The sequence below is a fragment of the Equus asinus genome, chromosome 2 (assembly GCF_041296235.1).
Source record: "Equus asinus isolate D_3611 breed Donkey chromosome 2, EquAss-T2T_v2, whole genome shotgun sequence".
Taxonomy (NCBI): Eukaryota; Metazoa; Chordata; class Mammalia; order Perissodactyla; family Equidae; genus Equus; species Equus asinus.
Window position 1 is genome coordinate 6,871,755 of NC_091791.1, and position 22,953 is coordinate 6,894,707.

Below are 22,953 nucleotides of genomic sequence, written 5' to 3' on the forward strand. Positions count from 1 at the left end.
CTATTCAGATCACGGACCAGTAGAAAAACGGAATTCTCCTGAAGGCACTGCAGAATTCCTTCTCCGACGATCTGCTTTCACTGACGATTCTTGGCTGGAGCAAGTATTAAAGTTAATTTGCATTCCCAGAGCATCTAGCTGGAGAAGTGACCCAGCAGATACGTGATGGCTGGGGAAGTCACCGCAGTCATAAAATCGTGCTGCTCATCACGCAGCAAGCCGGGCCCTGGCTATCACCTGAGCTGATCTCGTGAATGTTTTTCCATAAAACATGCGAGTAAATATTTGTGGATAGTTCTCCCAATATTACTCACAAAGAAATTTTAAAATGTGCGTATCAGATGCAATTAAATTGTAAGTTCATCAGTCTGCAAAGAAAACAGGGAGCATGATTTAGCTAAAAGGCTGTCTCCTTGATTCAAAGACATTTGCGTGTAGAACATATTAGTGTCCTTCCCAGACCAATGAGAAAGTATAGTGTGTTTTTTAAGGAAACATGGGAAGAAAAGACCAGTTTATGTCCACTGATTAGAAGTAGACCTAAAGGACAGGTTATTTACATTAAAATAACATAAGGTGAAAACACAGAGTTGCAGACCAGTGAGGAAAACCGAATTCAGGGGACATTTCTTTTCCCGGTTGTCTTGATTTTATTTTCCAAATGATCTCCCCTTTATCCCACACTGCAGCTCAGTAATAAACCTGCAGTGACACTAAGGGTATAAATCTGCTTGGCAACGAGAATGAAAGTTTATTCATCATCTATAAATCACCCTATTTTGTGGTTCTCTAAAAAAAATGCTGGGAAGCCCTGGAATAGGAGCAAACAGAGACTCCCAGATCCACAGTGAGTCTTTCTGATTGTACTAGATGGTGCTGTTTTCTGGTGACGTGTGTGAGTTGAGCCATTGTTGAGGTTCCTTTAAATGAGTAATTTAAACTTGCCATAATGTGGAGAAATACGCCAGATTTTCTTTTTATGTATAGAGATTAAATGCTATCCTATAGCCACAAATAACGACTTTGAAAACTGAGAACTATTTATCACTGTTAATGTTCTGCATTTGGTCTCCCTTTTCTCCCCAGTGTCCTCAGGCCTAGAACTATCCAAACACAGTCCAGAGGGAGAGCAGGCCCTTCAGGTCCCTTTGAGAAATGTCTTGTATTCTGTGTGGTCTTGGAGGGTTACAATGCCCAGTGTATGTTAAGGGCACTGATGAACCCTGCAACAATGAAGTCTGCTTAAATTTGTTTAAGCTTGTTTTCCCTAAACTTCTTTGACTTTGGAATGCTTTCATCTAATTCTTGAGAGTCCACTTTGGAAACGTTGCTCTAGGAATCTTTACTTATAGAAACATCTACCATGCTTTGCTAAAGAAACCCCAACTGGAGTTTCGATCTGCCATTTTCCACAGAAATCTGGGACTGTGGGAAGGAGGTCTTGCTCTCATTACCTGCGTCCCTCGGTCTAGCAATGCCAGGAAGTGATGCCTGAGAGCCCTGGGGACCTCTGGGCAGTGGGGTGTGGGGTATGATGCTGACTTCACAGTCTGTGGCTGGCTTCGGCTCACTGGATGCTTGTCCACAGACAGGCCTGCCTGGACCTGTCTCCATGTGGGCTACCCTGGCATCGGTAACAATGCCATCATGCTGGTGCCCAGCACAAAGTCCATCAGAGAAAGAGGAGCCAGTCACAGTCCCTTTGGAAAGTACTTCACAAATGTCACCATCTGAAATAACCAGGGAGAAAAGGGAGTCAGATTTATCAAGTGAAAATACAGGGTTCCCAGTGAAATTTGAATTTCAGATTAACAAAACATTTTTCAGTATAAGTATGTCCCAAATATTGCATGGGACATACTTACGCTAAAAACTGTTTCATTGTGGATCCGAAATGAAAATTTCACTGGGCATCCTATATTCCATCTGGCCATCCTTCTACAAAGCCTTGAAACCCACTCCAGGACTTGGCTTTTTTCCTCATCACTTGAGTTACCTTCTGTCAGTGGTCCTCAAACCTGAGCGAGCACCAGTATCCCCTGGAGGGCTTGAGAAAGTGAACACCACTGGCCCTTCCCCAGCATCTCTCATTCCGATGATCTGGGGTGGGGTCAAGAATCTGCATTTGTAACAAGTTCCCAGGTGATGCTGATGCTGCTGGTTCCGGAAGCTGCACAGATATTGGCATTTATGTGAAAATATAAGCCCCACTTTGATGAACCACAACCATAGATCTTCCACAGAGAATAAAAATCCCATAGATTCCATCAGGAACTCAGTTCTCAGGACTTTTACTTCCTGACTTTGAGACCTGCGGAAAGTGACCGAACCACGAGACCTCAGTTTCCTCCCCTATAAGGAGGAAAGAAGACCTGCTTTACTGGGTCATAGTTAGGAGGAGCTGAATCACGAACTGCGGCCTCGGTGCAGGGGACACTTGGGGAATGGTGATAGCATTGTTGCTGTGGTTTGGTCTTCACGGGTTACAGTGCGCTTTCGTATGGACCATTCCCTTGAGACCTCCTAAGACCCTTTAAAGCAGATGCCGTCCCCCCATTGAGCAGAGGAGGAGCTGACTCAGGGTGCTTGAGCAGCCTTTCCCAGAGCACACAGACTCGGAGCCCGAACAGACATCTTTACCATGGTGTGGAGGGTCAGGCTGGCCAAAGGAGGCATCAAATGGACATCATAAAAGTATAATGTTTAGTTTACTAATGCTCATGTTATTTTTATGTAAGTATAAACAAACTATGAATTTCCTGCCATATGTAGCGAGGTCACTAAGAAGTGGGGTTATAAAATCTTCGGGGCTGGGGAAGCTGCCCATCCACTGCTGGTTTGCCTTCAACTTCCCCAGTGAGCTGTTCGCAGAAAATGCTGTGCATCGCCTTGCCTGCTACTGCAGGCCTCCCATGGGGAAATGCATGTTTTCAGCAACTGATGGGAGCCCTTGACGGGGCTTCACATTGTGAGCTTCTGGTCTTGAGTAGGGATCTGGGTTAGGTTGAGAGTCACTGATCTTACAGACACCCGGGTAAGCTGAATTCACACGGTTGCAGCTTGCTGTTCTGCGTGGCCTTGGCTGCCTGCCATGCTGGCAACCAGAGATGGCTGGTGCAGGAGAGAGCCACCATGATACAGGCCAGCCTTCCTTTGCGGCCCCTGGGGCTTTTCTGGGGCTACTGGAAAGCCTTGGGCCTCTCTGTTCTTTGCTGGATCTTTGAGGAGTAACCAGGCAAGAAATATTAACCCCAGGTGTCTTTGGCCCTGGAGGTGGAGTATGAATGGGAGGGGGCAGGGGTGTTTGGGGGGTTGGCGGGGAGGAAATAGAGGAGAAGAGATTCTCCCTTGTCCTCTAGGGGTTCATGTGCCGCTTGGGGAGAGAGTTGGTCAGGAAGACAGCTGTAAACCAAGTCTAGAATCATCTAAGAGAAGACCCTGAGGGAGTAAGGAGGAAAAACGGGCTTGCGATGGAGCTCTTGGGCCCAGGAGATGAAGCAGGATTGAACTAGGGATTGCATCAAGATTCCATTTCTCTCAAAAAATGTTTTTCATAGACATGTTTGACTTGGGCATCTGGTCCCTGTAGTTGGGGGAGCTGAAGCCATGCTCCTCGTGTCTTGCCTGCCCATGTTTCATCAAGGGTTCTCCCGTTATGCAGATCCATAGGGGGCTCATAGGTTGCCAGCATTCATGGTGAGTCCTTTTCATCACCACCCCCTCCCAGGGGGGCAGACCCTTTCTCAAATCCATCCTTAGCTCCCCAGCACCTCATCTTTTTGTGGAAGCCCCCAGGTGGGGAGCCTGCTCTAAACTAGAGCATAAATCTCTGCGTGCAGGAGCTGAGCTCTCCTCCAGGAAGGTGATTCATTGTTTAAGCAGGAGCTCCCTCATCCCGTTTCTCGAAAAGAAAAGAAATAGATGTAAAAAGAAATAGATGTCTCTGGAGACCTCTGGTTTATTCTCCTTTCTTGTTTTTGTATGCCTTCACCAGAAGGGGCTGAGAGCCTCGTTGCATTTCTGCAGTGTGACATCAGCATCTCTCTTGTGTGTCCAGACGATAATTGGCGCACAGTGTTGTTTTCATATAAGTGCCAGCATCAAGGCAGCTTCCACCCACCTTCCAGCTCCCTGGAACAGGCTGCTCACCACGTGGAACTGTCATTCAGGGGCAGGATTCCACAGAAGGCTAGAAGTGATTTTAGAAAAATGAGGATGTTTATCCAGCAGTAGATTTTATCATCACAAGAGCATTTCGGAAGGAAGCAGCCTACGAGTCTTCTAACTCACTCTTGCGTGGTGCAACGTGCACCGTTTAATTTCTGGAGAGCTAGTTAGTCCAGAGGGCACAGCTCTGCTGTTGCCTACCTCAAGCAAATTAGAGGTCCCACTGAGGTGAGCTGAATAGAAAGGGCGAGCAAGAAATTGGATTTAGCTCCTGAAAACCATGATGTAATTGCTCCAGCGGCAGGAAGGCCAACTGCTCATTGGCTTTGAAACTGGCGTAGTGAAAAGTCTGTGATCTTAGAGTACAGACGTACTGGGGCCCTGTTTTAGGGGAAAATTTCTCTAGAGATTTTTTCCCCCTAAAACATTTCCATTTCCTTTGGGAGGCCTAGTCTTTAATAGGAGATTCTGGGAGGTGTAGACTTGGCATCTACACTGCAAACCGGCTTATTGGCTCCTGGCTGAATTCTCTCCAACAGGGATCTCCTGGTTTCTCAGATGGGGAAGCAAACGTGTGAGTGATTCTTCCGAGTGCTCAGGGTGACTGCAAAAAACCCGCTCTGGGAGGGCCTCGTGCTAATAAGTCTGGTGTGAACTTGATTACCATTTAGATTACTTGTGCAATCAGCAAAGCGAAGCTTTGCAATCAGAGCTGGCGATAAGGGCTCCATGTGGACGAAAAAGAGCCCTTGCCCCATAAACAGCCAATCATGCCGGCAACCGACCCGGTGATCCTTGCTGCCTCCTGGTGACACTGTCAGCTGTCTGAATGTTGAGGCCACCTGTCCCTGTGTGTGTGTGTGCATGTGTGTTTTGCACACATGTGAGGTGAAGGTTATAATAAACACCTGCCTGTGTTTATAGAGATCAATGGGATGTCAACACTTGGCTTTCACTCAGCTGCTCCCCCAGAGCAGCCTCGGAAGCACCAAGATTTGGTAGCTGAGTGTTTGCTGACTTTGAAGCAGGCAAGGGCTTAAGCGTGTCTGGCTTTGCCAAGTGAAATTAGCAACAGGCCTGTAGTTTGGATATAATAATGAGCCAGACACAGAGACTCAGGGTTAAGAAAATAATAATAAAAAGAATTTTCCAGAAATACAGAAATGGGCAACTTACTTTAGTAATTTTATTTTTAAAATAATTCTTCTGTTTGAATGATAATGGGAAGTAAATACAATTCTAGTTCTTTCTCCTCCACATTAGTGAATTAGAATATACGAAGCTTCAAGGAAAATTCATGAAAGACCCATAAGTGGGCTGAAAATTGTTCTCACCAGTCACTTTAATTTTATAAAGGCAGAATTTTCATTAAAAGGGAATTGATAGATGGGATTTCACCGTATGTTTGAAGAAAGCGCGTGCAGGTTGAGGTCTATCCCGTGAAACGAGGTCCCTAACGGGTCCTGCCGCGTGTGTCTTGAGGAACTCTCTCTTGCTGCAGGCAGGTCCCCGTGGTCCTGCTGCATTTCCACCTGGGCTCCCCTTCCCCCCAGCCCTCCTGCCGCTGCCCGGGGACCCCTCTCTTTCTCAAGACGCAGCGCGGCTGTCGTCTGCTCTGCGGTCTTCCCAGCCCCGCCTCTTCCCTGATGGACAGAGCAGTCTCCCATGAGCCCTCTCCCTGTGCAGATGTTGGTCCTGGCACCTAAAGGTTCTCACCCTTTGAGCCCTTAGTCTTATTTGTGTCCCTACTGCAGAGCACCAAAGAAGTGAAAGCTTAACTGTCATCACATGAGTGGTCACTCAAACCCAAAGCCTGGGAGCCATCCTGACTCTTCTCTCCCAGCCCCGCACTCACTTTGTTCAGTGTGGAGTGCCGAGTTCTCCCACCGCTCGGCCTGTGCTGAGCACTGCCGTCTCTCATTTACCGCTGCAGCCACCTGGTCTGTCTCCCTGCTGCCATATTTGCATCCCCCCCACCCAGTTCGTGCTCTGAGCAGCCGCTAAAATCATCTTTTAACAATATAAATCAGATCTCCCATTTAAAACCCACGTGACTCTCCATCTCTCTTACTCTAAGGAAAACCCCTTAACAGGCCTGTAAAAGGCAACATGGGTGTTTCCCGATTCTGGTGCACATTAGAATCATCTGGAGATTCTGGTCCAGATTCCAATACTTACACATGGGAATCTGGTGAAACTCCCCAGGTGGTGGTACAGTGTGACCTAGGTGGAGGACCACTGCTGCCCTGCTCCCGCCCCTCTACCTGCCTGGCTCCACGGCATGCTCTCATGCCACCCTCCCTCCCTCATGCTGCATACACCATGGCTCTCACTCCTCCTGCCTGAGGAGGAGTTCATTGTTCCCTCTACCCAACCCCCTTCACCCAGATCCTCTGCTGGCTCTTGTCATTCCTGTCATGGTTTAACTATCTCCTCCCCGAGGGGCCTTCCTGACCGCCCAGGTCCCCCCGACCTCATGGCCTGGTTTCCTTTTCTTCGGAGTACTTGCCTCATATTCTGTAGGTTGTTTGTTAGTTATTTGACTCCTCCCTCAACAAGTGAGTCTCATGGTGGCAGGATCTTATCTATTTTTTTCTTCTGAGCATCACCTGGCAACAGAGTAGTTGCTCATTAAAGGTAGAAGGATGGCGTATAAGAAAAAGGAATTTTGAATTGGTCTCATGGGAAATGAACTAGCACTTTCAGGGTTCCTGTCATGCGGATTCTGCAACCATGGGTTGGTGGCCAAGTTCTGAAGTGAAGAGCATGTGTGGCCGGAGCTGGGCTGATTCGGGCTGAAACCCAGCTCTGCCACTCACTCGTTCAATGTGTGCACCTGAGCAGGAACCACTCAGCCCTTTGAACTTTGATTTCCCCAATCTGAAAATACGAAAAAATCATGAGTGTGTCATAGGGTTGGTATGAAGATCAAGGGAGACCATGTAAGGAAGCATCCTAAGCGCTGGCAGCATTATTACCGATAATAATGCCGCTTTGCTGCGCTGCTCCCTCCCCCTCCCTTTCCACTTCCTCCCCGAGACAGCCCCTGGATAGTAGGTGCCTTCTTTGAGCTCTGGTGAGTCTGGGAGCCCTTAGCAACCACTTGCTTTGTTTCAAACAACCTCCTCCAGGCAGGAAGCACCTCCCTTTCTTCCTTTCGCTTTCCTTCTGGCCAGAAAGGCCCCACTAGTCACCAGACAGGCTTGCTGCTGTTACGAAAACTCAAAGTCAACGGCACCCAACATGCACACGCTTCCCCAAGGTGTGGGTGGTGCCCGGCAGTGGGGGAGGGCCCTTGTGGAGACAGACCTGTCTGTTTTGCACCTCACAGGGGCTGCTGGGCCCAGACTTGAAACTTCTGCTGAGACACAGCAGGCCAAAGAGAGTTCAGAAAACAAAACAGTGGAGGTGCCAAATAGCTCACATTTGCTTTTGTTTCCTCTTGGAAATGAAACCAAGGCTTCATTGTGGTATCAGGTGCTCTAAAGAAACAAACTCAAAAAAAAAAAAAAAAACCCCAAAACAAACAACTAATTTCTGAGATAGACCACATGCAACTGGATTGAGCTTATAAGAATGCAACAAACGCGATTTTTATTCCCTTGGGACCCCATCTGCCTGCATTAGCCTCACCCTGACTTTGAGTAGCTCCTGAGGAATGCTAATCCAGACTTGAGCCAAGAACCTGACTGCCTTAAGGAGACTCCCCATTTCTTTGGGAATGCCGTTGGGATTTTCCTGAGGCCCCAGGCTCTGGCCTGGCCCTGTCTGTAGTGACAGCCAAGGGTGGGCACTGGGAGGTGTCTCAGCAGATCACAGACTTCATGGTGATGTTGACTGCTCCTCATTCTTGTGGCCCGGTGCCTTTCCAAACACTGGGGACAACGTCCCTTAACTGGGAAAATTCTTCTGATTTCTTTCCCCTTTCTCCTATTTCTCCTTTGAATCTCGTCTTTGAAGTTAAGTAATGGTGCCATTTTTTTCTTTAATATCTCCACAGAATACAAGCTTAGCCGCTGTGTGCTTTCCGTATTGTAAATTGGTAGCCGTGTTTGTTATATTTCTCCAGAGGGAAATAATCCCTTAGTATCCTGTCTCTACCCCACCTTCTTGTATATTCCTGTAAAATTCTGCTTATTCTCAAGCCTGAGAAGTCTTTGGTGGCTCCACTGGAGTGTTAAGCAACGGGGACAGGCCCAGGTGGAGGAGATTAACAGAAATATGCCAGGTCTTTGCTGGGGATCCCGGGAGCCCACTTCAACTCTGCAATATGGAGCAAGGATGCTGAGTTGCCTGTCTGCTTGTGCTGAATGAAGGTGGTGAGCTGGTTACTGTCCAGGTGTTCCAGAAAGTGTGGCAGCTGCTCAGACACACCTCCATGCAGTGAGCACCCCAGGAGCATTTTTGTGTGCCAGACTCTTGGCTAATCTATCTGGCTCAGAGCCTTATGGGAATTTCAGTTATTGTTAAAGGGTATACACTATTTTTTTAAACAAATACTATTTTTAAGATGTGCCATCTGTAAACATCGTTGTGATTAGTAATATATAATTATGTTGAAAAACATTCCAGACTCATAGTGATTTCTAGCCACAGTGCACTTTCTCAGGCACGGGACACTAGACAGGCTTTACTGTTAAGTTGTGATCCATCACATTTTCTGATGCTGGAAAGGGGCGATCCTTCCACTAGGACAGATGCAGAGGCTGAGCACCCCGATGGAGGCCCAGAGGTGAGAGCGCCTGCTCTCAATGCTCTAGTGAGAGCTGGGAGACTTCCTTGTCCTTGGAGGCACCAAAAACCTGGGGGGGGTTGTGTGTGGGACAACTGCACACCCAGCACCAGGCACCCAGGTTGACACTGAAGCCCATTTTAGTGCCACCTGGCATTGCCCCCAGCAAACCCTGACTCTATTGCTGAATGGAGCCTGCAAAGGAGCCGCTGTCCATAAAGTATGTCAGATGCTAACCTGGTCCTTCATGCTCATATTGGACCACTGCCAAGACCAACCTGGTGGTTGTCGATTTCAATACAAGCGTTTATGGCATATGAGTGTCTACTGAGTCCGGCAGTATTCGTAACAGGCTGGGGCTTAGGTTAAGGGTCAGTGACGGAGTGTGAACTAAGTCTGCTGCAATGTTTCTCTAAAAACCTGCGACATCCATACCTTCTGAATTAATCCTCTTTCCATTTTTTCCAGATAACTTGTTCAAACCCAAAGAAAGGTACATTTCAGAGAAGGAGATGCACATGCGATCTAAAAGGTACTTGGTTATCTTGTGAGGTTGAAGAAAGCAGGGGAGGAGGGAGTCAGGATCCATGTGCTGTACAACAGGGCCACTATTTCTGGGTCCATGTTTAAGGTCTGAGATCTTCTTGGCCGTGAATTTGAAAAGTTGGCTAAAAGAAGTGCAGTTGTTGAATTGTGCCCCTGAACATTAATGCCATTCTTGGAAAAACCTTAGGAAAGTGGTGGGTCTTGGATTCTGAACCAATCCAGTAACTGGTCTCTAAGAGATCCCTGGACTCATAATGGGGACACTTCTGCACATTCTCATCATCGCCCTGGGCAGGTGCTGTTTGTCACTGTGCGCCTTTGAAAGTAATTTTATGAGGATGAGAGAAGCTGCTTCTCCTGAGGGCCTCCACAGTGGCAGGGCCTGCAGGAAAGACCCAAATTTGGAAGCCAATGGCATGTAGTAGCCAGCGAGGCCACACAGGGCCACGGGCCAGCCTTCCTGGCACTCCATCCCCAGCGGGCTTGGCGGCCCTGTGGCCAGCAAACTCGACCTGTTCTCCTGGGCTGGTTGCTATTCTAGACGCCCTCTAATTCTCACCAACCTGATGCCCACCAAGGCTGCCATTCTTTCTGAGACCTGGCCTCCTAAACAAAATGTAATAGCCCGATAGCGTTGGCCAAGTTTATGCTAGTGAAATGTCATTAGTTTTAAAAAAGTACCTAGCACTGGGAAGAATTATAATAATTGAACCCAATTGATAGTGCACTTAGAGAAACCACTGAAACAGGAAGAATGTGTTTCTCCCCACTCCAGGCACAAAATCTCTGCTTTTCCCGTGAGAGGTAATATTAGGTTGTTTTTGTGATAGTTAGCCAACTTTCATCATCTGTGGGAAACCTCTTCGTAAAAAAAAAGCCAAAGTCACGAGAAGGGGGACCATCCCATTAACGACCTGATTCACAGCATTCTAACTGGGGCTTTTAAAGGGCCTATGGGTTTTAAGACTTGCTGTTTCAGAAGTGCAAAGTTGCATATACCTCATGCCAAAAGCATTCCTTTCTCAATTTAATGAAAAGATTCAGCCAAATCTTCCCCTCCCAGTCCCTAAACCCACCACTGCTATTATGGAGCCACACAATTAAGATAATAGATCTCAAAGCAGCATTACAGAGAGCATTACCCTATTATTTTACAAAAGGGGACATTGAGGCTGGAGAGGACAAATGAGCTGGGTGAAGCTGCACCCACATGATTGGCTTCCCCAGCCAGAAGCCAGGTCTCCTGTGATGGAGTCAGTAACTGGGTTTTCACTCTGCTCTGTGGGCTGTGCCCTGGGGGGCTCTGACCCTGGCTCTCAGACCCCACTCACCCGCAGAATCACACCAGAGCTTTCTTTTCTTTTGTATTCTTTGTTATTAATTGTATTGTTAAATTAAATTCTTTTTTCTTTTTTGAGGAAGATTAGCCCTGAGCTAACTGCTGCCGATCCTCCTCTTTTTTCTGAGGAAGACTGGCCCTGAGCTAACATCTGTGCCCATCTTCCTCTACTTTATATGTGGGACGCCTGCCACAGCATGGCGCACCCGGGATCCAAACCGGAGAACCCCTGGCCGCCGAAGTGTGCACTTAACCGCTGTGCCACTGGGCCGGCCCCCAAATTAAATTTTCATTTTAAAAATTCCAACAATGGTGATAAAGGCAAAGTCCCTTATAACCAACTGTCCCTCTTCCCACTGCACTGCCCAGCTCCGGTTCCATCTCCAGGGACACCCACAGTTATCAGCCTCCTGTGTGTCCTTCCAGGCCGTTTTTATCTGAATTTTTATCTGAAACTCCCCATAGGATTCAGACAGTCAGCATCAGGAAGAGGGGTCTCGATGGATCTGAAGGGATTTCCACTGGGGAGCTTTGGGATAGTCAGCTTTCTTACTGATGCCTTACCATCTTCCCCCTGGTCCTTCCTAGAATAGCTCCTGGGTGTGGCAGCCATGTGTTCATTTATTCATTCAAACCATATCGATGTCCACAGTGTGCCAGGCACTGTGCTAGGCACAAGCATGTCCCGGGTTACTTTAGCTGCATGGTTGGGGGACAATGTTGCATAAAGTCACACAGACTGAGGTTTGAAACCCAGCCCAGCCTTAGCCAGCTGAGGGACTTTACAAGGCTCCTGACCTTGCTGGGACCTCATATGCCAGCAGGACACTATAGGCCCCTTCCAACTGTCATGAGGATTAAATGAGAATATTTCTGTCAGATGATTAACCTAATGCCCAATAACCAAGATAATGTCGCCTGATTTTGTCGCCATCAATATTTTTATACTTTGTAATTATTATTTTAACAGTGGAACCTGTTAAACAAATTGTGTCCGGCTTTCAAACATGAGAGAAAATGAAAAAGAGATGTTTAGCCAAGTCCACATATATAGCAATTCAAAAGCTTGGGGTACAGCGACTCCACTGTGTCTATGATTCTAGCAGAAATGCTGTTTGGCATCAGTACATAAATAGTTTCTGTTAGGAGGTGGGAAAGAAGGATCCAGAAGAAGGATCCCTCAGGCCCTTGTAACTTGGAAGTTCCTAGTTTTATACCAGGACAAGAACATAATACTCATGGCTGAGATGTAGTTGGAAACAGCTGAATTAGGAATGCTATAGCTGAAGAGGTAAACACACACACAGTTATGTGTGTTATTCCAGTATAATTCTTAACACTTTCATTTATTTGCTGCTCCTCTTCTAATTCACAGGGAGGCAAAAACTGAGGGGCAAAAATGTATTTGGGGGCAAGTTTACGCTGAGAGTGGCGAAACAGAGGGGTTGGAATCTCTCATTTTACAAGCAAGTAGTTCACTAGCATAGAGAATGGAGGGACAAGAAAAGTGACTTCTAAATAAATAACCAGCCTCTCCAGCCGGGCCCTGGCTGGGGCTCGGCCTGGCGCCGTCCCTGCCCCACAGCCCCGTTCTGGAGACTGTCAGGGAAGCCCCTGGTCTGGGCGTCTCACAGATCAGGGACACGGCCACGTGCAGCCGATCTTCCCTTTGAAATGGAAGCGCCTGCTGACGAGACAGGACGCAGACCCACACCAGGCGCACCTTGTCTTGCTACCATTCAAAATATTTTCTGAATCTGTTTCAGAATCTATAATAACTTGCCAGAAGTTAAAAAGAAAAAAGAAGAGCAAAAGAAAAGAGTGATCTTACAGAGCAACAGACTCCGTGCCGAAGTCTTCAAAAAGGTAACGGCCTGGCCGCCAGCAGGTGTGACGTGTGTGTGGCGCACAGATGCTGAGTCTGAACTTGACGTCTCTGTCTCCTACTTCCCTAGCAATTACTGGACCAGCTCCTTCAAAGGAACGCAGTCTAACCCAGGCTGCCCCGATGACCCACTGCCTGGACCCGGGATGACTTCAAATGCTGGATAAACCATTAAACTTAGCGTTCTCTTCACGACATGAAACATTTATTTTACATTTTTTTTTTCATAAAGGAAAACGTAGCTTCCTGAATTGCTGACCCAAACCAAGCAGAAACAACAACCCTCGAGGAAATGGGTCAGCAGACTGTTGTGGGGTGATCGACTCAACGTGACCCACTAAATGCAGTCTCTTCATTTTTTTACTTCAGATTTTATCTTTTGCTTCAGATTTTCCCCCCGTACCATTTCCACCCAGGCAGAAGAGCCTCATACACTCTCGTGGGCGTAGATCCCTGGGGGTTAGTTTTTTTCATCAAATTTCTGGGACCCAGATCCATCACTTTTTAAAAACCAACCGCAACTTCTGCCAGTCCTGCAAACTCCAAACTTTGGGTCTCTCACATGGTATGTCTGAGAGCGCTCTGGATGTGTGCGCCACGTAATTCCAGAAGCTGGCTTCGATAGTAAGTGGGTGCTCTGCCAGAGACTGGGGAGGTCTGTTTCTTTGTGACCTGGGGTGGTCAGACAGCCCTCGCCACCCCCACGCACACGCCAGCGCCTTTCTTCATTTAAGAGTCTATTTCCACAGAAGCTATGAGGGCAGAATTGGCTGAAAAAAATCATAGGTAACTCCAGTGTTTTTTCTGCAACCACCCCCCCCGCCACCCTCCAAAAAGCTATGTTGCTAAAAATGACCTGATGGCTCCAACTCTGCCATTCGTTCTTCCAAACATTTACAATGTCCATTATTTATAAATGTGTATTTGGGGAGTTAAGAACAAGCTAGCTTTTACCAAAAATGGAAATAAATGCAATTATTTCAAGAATTAAAGCATTTCTCTGCTACATATTCTGTGCTGGGAACTGAGCAGCACTGTAGGTGACGCTCAGTCAGACATGCTGCCAGGGCCCAACGGGGCCTCTGAGCTGCTCCTCCGCCACCCTCTCACCACCCCGGAGCCCGGGTCAGCAGCCTTGTTCTTCCCAACGCCCTGGAAGAGAAGGTGTTCTCAGAGAGCTGGCACGAGAGAAGCAGGGGAACTGTTGAGAGCAAGGTTTAGGACCCCGACCACCCAAAACTCACTAGGAACCTCCCAGGAACAAGGAGGAAGTTTGGGGGATTAAGCAGGAACCCTGGGGACACCTCTGACCCCATCCTGAGGTAGCCACCCTCCTTCCCTTTTCCCACTGCTGCCTACACCATCCCTCTTTCTAGAATGCCTTTCCTCTACGTGTCTGCTGGAAAACTCTTTAAAAAAAACTCAGCCTCTGGGCTCTTGTCTGATGCCTTCCCTGCCCTGCACTCCAGTGCAAATTGGCACTTCAGCATTTGCACATTTCGTGGGGACCTGTGCCATCTTGCCCACATGAGACGATCGAACAACACTATCAAGGGCAGAGACTGGGATTCACATCCGGGCTGTACTGCTCCCTGGTCTCTGCCCTTAGGCAAGGGTATCTGGCCGGATCGCATTGGAGAGAGAAACCACACAGTGAGCTGAGCAGGGCAGCTTAAAGTATATAATTATTAACCATAACAGAGGATAGCAGTACTGAGGGATTGGCTAGTGATGGGCACAGAGAATTCAAAAGAAGACAGTAGGAATAGCGGATTAAAAAAAACAGTGTTAGCCCAGAAAGAGTATCTTTTCTACCCCTGGGCTGTGACATAGATATTGTTGGCAAGGGGATGGTTGTGGCTGGCAGGTGACAGAGAAGTTTCTGTGGTGCCATGCCGATGCAACCTGTTCAAAATGTGCCCTCTAGAACTTGCCAGAGATCCACTCTCTAGGATGCATGGGGAGCTGTCTCGTCGGAGGCACTCTGCTACAGTACCACCCAAGGGAGGGTCTGGGGGTGGGGGGGGGAGAGCAGCCGGCCACCACGTGTCACCAGCTTCATGTTGCAGTAAACCACTGAGCGAGTTGCTCCAGGTCCAGGAAGCGACACCCTGTTTCTCCGGCAGTGTCTCTCCAGCAACTTCTACTGACAAAGCTTCCCACTGTGCCCGTGGGCAGAGGGGAAACATTTAAAGGGCCCGGATCCATTTTAACAGAGCAGGCAAAAAGGGTGAATTTGGAGATAGGAAATAATAAAACCCAAAACTGGCACAGCAGGTTATTCATCTTTGCCTCAGTTTCCTCATCTACACAATGGAGATCATGATAGTGCCTCCTCCAGAGGGTTGTTATGGAAATAGAATAAGTCGGTGTGAGTTGGGTGCTTAGAAGAGTGTCTGGCTCAAGCAAATACAACACGAATGTTTCATGTCGTACGTCTGCAGATGTGGAGGCTGGAGTGTCCTGAGCAGCCCTTGAGCACAGCGGCTGTGAATTGTTCATTCTCATAATCCCTCAGTTTGGCTCTGAGAAAATGCCCCCAAAAGACTGTTGAAGTTGTGGGTGTTGCTACAGCAAAAATCAGTCATGCAAACGAGATGCTTCACCAACTTATTTTGTTTCCTCTCAAGCTCTTCTTTCTCTTAGAAACAATTTCAACAGCACAGTTAAGCTTATCCTTAAGGTTAATTCCAGCTTTCTTAAACTTTTTAGTCCTCTTCTGGGATGCTACACCGAATTTCTATTTATATTTTTTAATGTGTTTTTTTAAAAAAAAACATTTTTAATCAAATCTATGATATTAATTCAGGACAATCTTCCTTCCATACCTTTTTCTTGTTTTTCTTTAATATCTTCAGAGAGTTTCCAAAGCTTTTCCTAACCAATAATTTAAGTTCAGGGCCCAGCCACTTCTAGACTGTTCTGTGACACTTTCCAAGAAGGAGATTTATGTCAGCTAACATGTGAATATCTCAGAATGCCTGGATGGAGCCAACTTTCAGAAGTGCCCATGAAGAGTGTAGCCCTTTGTAAATCTTGATGCCAGGTCTTAAAATCTAAAGAATAAGTAAAAGTCAACTTGAGATGATTAAATATCACTGAATAATGTATTTCTGTGCACAGTTCTCACCTAAAAACTGGGGGCGGAGTCCTGGGTAGGAATATGTGAGATCTAGCTTGAGCTCGTCTTCCCTCTGGACACCAGCTAACGACAAGGCTGCAAATGAAAGTTTCGGTTTCTGCTTCCCTATTGTAGTTGTTGTTTGTTTTTTTCATGTTGATGACTGAATTTCAGGTACACAGCATTTCTTTTCTGTTATAATAAGGTTGTAACAGGAATGTAATAATGTTATAACAAATATGGAAATAAAGGCTTGAATCATAACAGCCATCCCTTATATTTCTCTCAGGAATTGGTCACCTGTCTGTTGGATCCTCTTATTAAAATCAGACTTCAGGAAAGACTGAGAATTTTGAAATTCTAAGTAGAATTTACCGCGGTAACTTCGATAATTCAATTCCGTTCTGGAGCTGACTTTTTTACAGCTGAGTGTGTCTGGGTTCGGGCGTGGAACAGTTCTTCAGCAAGGCGGCAGGTAGCAGAAGTTAGAGATTTATAGCTGGTATTTGTGGGCTTGGACCGAGCAACGTTCGGAATAATTTAAGATGGACAGGCAGTAACGGCACCATGACTTCATGTCGAAGGAGACATTCCTCCTTTGGTTATTTGTCCCCTCTGCCAGCTGGTAATGGAATAATGGAAAAACAATTGCATTGGTTTTTTTAGCCAGCGTCTATTGCCAACCAAACTTCCTGGAAGCTGTGTGCTCCCTGAGTGAGTCAGCAAATGCTTGCTCAGATGATACGAGGCTCTTTGAAAGAACTATTTGTGAAACAACCAATTGTCGAAGAGCGGTTGAAAATCTTATTCCTTAAGAAGTTCTCCCATTTCAACACTTGTTGGTGTAAAACTCGCAGGCCCATGGAGCTGTTCTCCGACTGTATCAAATGACCAACAGTCTGAGAATGAGGCGGATCAGATGCAGAACAACGAGAGAGGGGAAGTGCTTGATGTCGCTGCTCCAGAGCAGGATGTCTGACGGTGGGGACGTGAGAGTACTGGGCTAAGAAGTAAGAATGCAATAGAGAAACGATTCACTGTGGCTTTGTGTGCATGTGCTGGCGTGTGCATTAAAAGCAAAGGAAATGATCTGTGAAGTGATTAAAATGAGTCTGTCAGCAGATGGTTCTACCTTACCGAGTTCGTCGTATCTGTACTTGCATCAATACTTGATAATTACCCACGAATGTCTAGCTAAATGGAAACCTTTTGGAATTGGCTGTCATTGAGCTGAACCAGCCCACACCAAGGACTGAGACCTTTTGGAAATCACCCCAGCCTTCTCTTGTCTGTCCCACGCTGACAGGACATCTCCCCACCTATCGGGAGAGTAGGCTGTCAGAAAACTCCGTGAGATTCCACCGGCCCCCCTTTCCAACGCTCCCCCGCCGCCCCCACCACCCCCCGCCCCAGCAGTCGGGCTGCTCGTCTGGAAGTGGCGGACTCCTTCACGCAAATGTTTTCTCCACATGGAACGTAGCAACAACTTTGGCAATTCTCCCCTGGAACGGAGGGTTTTTTTCAAGTCTTGTCGGCTGCCTCAGGCACAGTTCTGATCCTGAGACCCCAAGAGACTGTCTGAGGTAGTTGTCTGGGGTGGTGGGGGGGGGGGGGGTGAAATCCTTCCATTTTTTTTTCTGGCTTTGCTAAGAAGGTTTTCACATTCACATTCTGAATGCTGCTGTTACCTGCCAGGCTGCAGCCGGAAACAGGACTTCAAGCAGTGGCCCTTCTCTCAGATCTCAGCACATCGGGAACTTGAAGAGGGTGGAGGGGGAGGGAGAGGCATCGCTTGCCACTAGGATCTTCAAAAATGCTGGGTTATTCTTGTCAAAGCTTAAAAGAGAAGAGAGAGAAGTTTATGGTCTAAATTGCCGCTGAGAAAAAAACGGATGAATTTCTTTAAATCTTTTTTTATGAAACAGCACCAAGAGTGAAAGACATAAGAAAAGTGTCCTGTTGATGACTTTTAGAGCATTCTTCCTTTGTTTAAATAGCTTTGCTTTCCTGACATGCCTGAAATGGGGCAACAGCTGTAACTGACATCAGGGAAAAGATATTACAACCGTCAGCCATGTTAACTACACAAGACGTGTAATATCCTTTCATCAAAGCCAACGAGGCCGCCTGCTTTACTTGCCCACTGATGTCAGTGAGGGGGAAATCATAAATCTTTTCACTGCTGCCGATTTATAAAGAAATAAACCCACACTATGTGTTATATCCACTGTGGTTCCTCATGACTGATGTTATTACACGGATACCAAAGGAATGACTGATGACGATCCACTTAACGCTTACGTGTTGCCAAATATGTGTTTAACATTAAAAGCTATTGAGTGCACATACAGAACTTTTGTGTTTGTTTTTTTGTTTAAAAATATACCTGGAGGCTGCTGAGGCCGGATTTAATTATTGTATGCTGACATAATTATAATTCTAAGTCTTGCTCTCTCAGCTGAAATGTTTGCTAAATCAGAATAACAAAATAATTCAGGATATTTTTCTGGGTGTTTGGTAGCCCGTGACATTTCATTAGCAGGGCTAAGCCTACAACTGATAACAACAATTTTTGCATGGATTAAACTAGGGTGTGTGGACATCAATATTTCTACACGGTGAAATTGATTCTGATCGGTAAAATATGTTTTTGTTGAAGCATTTGTTTCAGATTGGGGCATTGCAATTCTAATTCTCAATTAGCGATTGAGCAAGATTGCCCCACCCCACAGCCACCCAACACATGAAGGGGTTTCTGATTAGTTTCTGAACAGAAGAGGAGAGCCAGAAAGAAAACTGCTGAACGCAGGACCCAGTTCAAAAGTTTCAAAAAATGATACAATCGTGTGTCACTTAATGACAGGGATCTATTCTGAGAAATGCATCTTTAAGCAATTTCAATGTTGTGCAAACATCATAGAGTGTGCTTACATACCCTAGATGATATAGTCTACCACACACCTAGGCTATATGGTACTAATCTTATGGGACCACCATCATATATGTGGTCTGTTGTTGACCAAAACGTCGTTATGTGGCCCATGACTATAACTTAGAACTTTCTTTTTTTGAGTGCTAACCACATGCCACACACTTGCCATGTGTTTTACATTGTAGGAGAGGATAAATTTTCCCTCTATCCTTCTTAGGTTCTCAGCTAAGGCTCTGTAACAAAAGATGGATTAATAAGAGAAAGACGAACAGAAGTTTATTAAAAAGTATATCTCATATACCCATGGGAGAAACTCAGGGATGAGTAAGACAGTCTTAGATCTTCTTCCAGGGTCCTTGGATAGCAATGGACCTGTGATGGACTGAATGTTTGTGTCCCCAAAATTCACATGTTGAAGCCCTAGTCCCCTATTTGGCTGTCTTTGGAGATAGGGCTTCTTAGGGAGGAATTAAGGCTAAATGAGGTCATGCGGGTGGGGCCCTCATTCAGCAGGATTAGTGTCCTTGTAGGAAGAGTCCCCAGGGAGCTCTCTCTGTCTCTGTGCACAAAGAGGAATCATGTGGGCACACAACAAGATGGCGGCCACCTACAAGCCAAGAGAAGAGACCTCAGGGTGAAATGTACCTTGTTGGCACCTTGATCTTGGACTTCTCAGCCTTCAGAACTGTGAGAAATTTCTGTTGTGTGAGCCCTCCTAAAATGTGAGGTATTTTGCGTGGCAGCCCAGGTAGACTAAGTCAGGACCCTTGCTGTCCTCTGCAGCCATGCTGTTCCTTGCCCATTCTGCTGGCACCTGCTGCCCATGTCTACAGCAGGTGGGCTTGCGCCTGCTGGTTCTCCTTGCTGACCGGGCTCCACTTTTGCATTCCCAGGCACGATGTATCCGCCTGAGGTCTGTAACTCCCATAGACCTCTGGTCTCTGTCCTCTGCTCTGCAGCCCTGTGCTAAGAGGGAACTTTGCTCTCTCTGACATAACTCTCTGGCAAGTTGGCCAACCAGTACCATTAGCTTTCTCATCTACCCATGGGGTATACAGGAACTTCCTGACACTTTCCTGTGTATCCTGGGGAAAGGCCTGCAAACAGCCTGGAGCAGCAAATTCAGGCCCTTCCTCTGTCCGAGCTAGAGGGAGTGGATTTCTCCTCTAGGTCATCTCCTGGATTGTCTCTGCCCCTGGCATATAGATAATCTCCATGATCTAGTACCTCAGGTAGAGACCTTGATATGCCAGTGAAACTCAGGACACTTCGAAAATTACTCCCTCTTCCCCTACAAAGCTTGGCTTTCGAGACAGTTGTCTCACGAAATATGTCAAGAGAGCAAGCTTTTGGGCTCAAAGCTGCTCAGTGGTCTCTTTACTTTTTGAGATATCCCATTCCTTTTCTTTCTGAGATAAAAAATTTCATGGTGTTTCCTACACCTTTACAGATCATGCCCATTTCACGTACAGTTTTCTCAGAATAACCCTAGAGGAGGCAGGAGGTGGGTAGGCTCTGGACTGGCTTCCTTTTCATAGGAGCTGGAGGGGCAGTGTGTGTTTGTTGCGGGGGGGTGGGGAGAGATTGGGAAGAGTTTCTAAGTCAGATAAGAATGGAATATTATCATATCAAAATAACTCTTAAAAATCCCTTACGTGCCCTCTTGAAGACAGCCTAACATTTCTCGATGCAGGTCTGCAACCCGTCAGAGTTTCCTCCCGCTCTGAATCACATGAAGACATCGGCATGTTTAGGGAATGTGATGCCCCAAAATACGTTTCCTTTAAAATATTAGAATCCCATCCAGCGTAGTGAAATGGTCATACTTTGAGAAGCCAATGACCATAGATTTCCATCTCCCATCTGGTTGTCCTGCAAGGCAGAAGCTTCGAGGGGAAAGAGTGAGCATCATCAACTGCTGGTTAAATTGTTCTCTCTCCCTCCCCTGAGCTGGTCTCTGAATTAAGAGAAGCATGTGAGTGCGCCATGACCCGTGGAATAATCTCCACTTTACCTGAGGAAGTGGAGTCAGTGAGAGGATGGGTGTAACGTGTTCAGGTTACTTCCTGTTGGTAGGTTGAGACCGAGACCTGGACCACGCCTGTTTCCCTCCAGAACCACAAGCTCTCATTTTGGCAGCATGCTGCACAGGTGTAAATGTGTCTGAGAATTGAAGATACAGGCGTACTTTGGGATTTCACTAACACTTTAAGTAATTTTAATGACACAGGATAGACTTTTGGTTCCGGGAAGAAAAACTTTTCCTTGACCCTCTTAGGGTCCCTGGTTGGGCCTGAAAATTAAACTGACAAAGATTAACAGGAGAAAAGCAGACAAATATTTAATATAAGTTTTCTGTGACATGGGAGCCTTCACATGGAAATGAAGACCTCAAGGGATGGTGAAGCCTGAGAGCTTCTATACCAGGTTTGATGAAGAGTGGAAAGTTGTGATAGGACAAAGGGTATGGACTACATAGAGTAAACTGTGGGAAACTTAGCAAGGCCTATTCATTCAGATTCCTCCCGACATGCCTCCCTCTGCTAAGATAAGGATGCTCCTTTCCTCCAGGTACAGGGAGAGCACCTCTCACCCGGCGGGTTTTCCGACCTGCGTCAGGAAGAAAGAGGAGGTCAGAGAGTTCTTCCTGCACCTGCCATTTCTCAGATTCCTTCAGCTTAAAATCTCCAATATGCCAAGTGGCCATATTTTGGGGGAGCAGGTTCTGAGCTCCATCAGACGTCAGTTATGGACTAGAATACCTCAAAGCTTCAGGGAAATAAAATTAGAAGATATTTGCCGTGGAAACTTGCGTCCTTAGCAGCGAAATGCCAGGTGCTGCAGAATAAGGATGATTTAGTAGGTTTATCATAACGTGGGAATAGTGGAATGTGATGTTTAACGACTGAAAGCACCCCTGGGGCAGGGGTTATGTCGTGCTTCTCCTGCCCAGCAACTGGCAGAGAGCCTGGCACCCATGGATGTCATGACGCTCTTCTAATTTCAATGTCATCAGCCATCAGGACTTCGTTTTTGTGTTACATCTGGGCCTCGGCAGCTGTTCGTCACTTTTCTTCCTTCTGTGTCTTGCTCCGTCTGGGAAAGTGAATGCTGCACAAGTTCTGTCTTCAAAGTCAAAGGGAATGGGACAGACAGACCCTTTTCAAATTCTGAACAGAAGTTGCCATTAAGTTTAAATCACCTTCTAAGAGGTGAGAAAGACTTCTTATACATACATGTAGATAAGTGCCATTCACGTGCCCTGCTTGTTCCTTCAAAGCCCACATTTTGACATTGATGCTCAGAGCTGTGAATGAAGTGTGTGATGGGTAAAGAAGGGAGGAGGTACTGTCAGCAACAATCTTGTCCAGAAGTGGGAACAAACTTCTAAATTCTGAACCTTCCAGGTTACGTCAGTGAAGGAACTTTATTCTTGATACAAAATAACAGTCAAGTTTCATCGAATGTAGGTCACAATCGCACTGGTACAAAGATGTGAGATTCGGGTTTATAACTTTCTCTTCCTTCTATAGAATATATGCATTTCCCTAAACACATATATTATTAAGAACCCATGAAATATTAACTTCATCTAACACGCATTATTAACAGCATAATCTGTGCAATACACCCTTTGGTTTTCTCCAGGCACATTATTGAGAAAACCGAAGCTCCCTTTTTCTTAATGTTGGGGAAAGAGACAATTCTACAAAAGTTGATTTGTAATGATCAAGAGAGTTCATGATCTTGTAGTTGAGGCGTCAACACAGAATCAATAATTCTGTCAAAAAAGTAAGATTTCAAACCAAAGATTGTTTCCTAAAGTTGAGAAAGTACTGGGGCCCTGTGGGAGCACCGTGTCTTTGGAAACGTGCTACATGGGTTTTGCTTTCTGTGGGCACTTTCTAAGATGGGACATGAAGTCCTGGAACTGCAATGAGGCCCACCACGGTGATGCTGTTGTTGTCTCCATGTGTGTGCTTAAAGACACTGTAAAAAGATTTGCAGCAACAATCGACTTATTGCCTCGAGCTTGTTGACACCGCTTTCCACTTGAAACCAGGCACTGGCTTTGCTGTTTGCAGATGGGCCCTGTGTTATCAACTCTGTACGAATTTTCAGAAATCGTTAACGCGAGAAGGTACACATCATAATCCAAATCTCTGAAGGGAAAGAAGGAAGATGTTGACTTCCATCTTCATTTGGTCCTGTTCTGGGACTCCCAGACTCT

At 46.4% G+C, this 22,953-nt stretch overlaps 1 protein-coding gene across 5 annotated transcripts in view; it reads left to right on the top strand.

The window, feature by feature from the left end:
• C2H10orf90 (chromosome 2 C10orf90 homolog) overlaps nucleotides 1-16,051 on the top strand; it is a 214,032-nt gene extending 197,981 nt beyond the window's left edge. For all 5 annotated transcript variants that reach the window (XM_070481036.1, XM_070481028.1, XM_070481030.1 and 2 more), the window contains 3 exons: nucleotides 9,368-9,431; nucleotides 12,551-12,650; nucleotides 12,740-16,051. In XM_070481036.1, coding sequence (XP_070337137.1) covers nucleotides 9,368-9,431; nucleotides 12,551-12,650; nucleotides 12,740-12,778 — 203 coding nt within the window. In that variant the 3' untranslated portion in view covers nucleotides 12,779-16,051. The remainder of the gene's footprint in view (nucleotides 1-9,367; nucleotides 9,432-12,550; nucleotides 12,651-12,739) is intronic.
• Nucleotides 16,052-22,953: the final 6,902 nt, after the last annotated feature.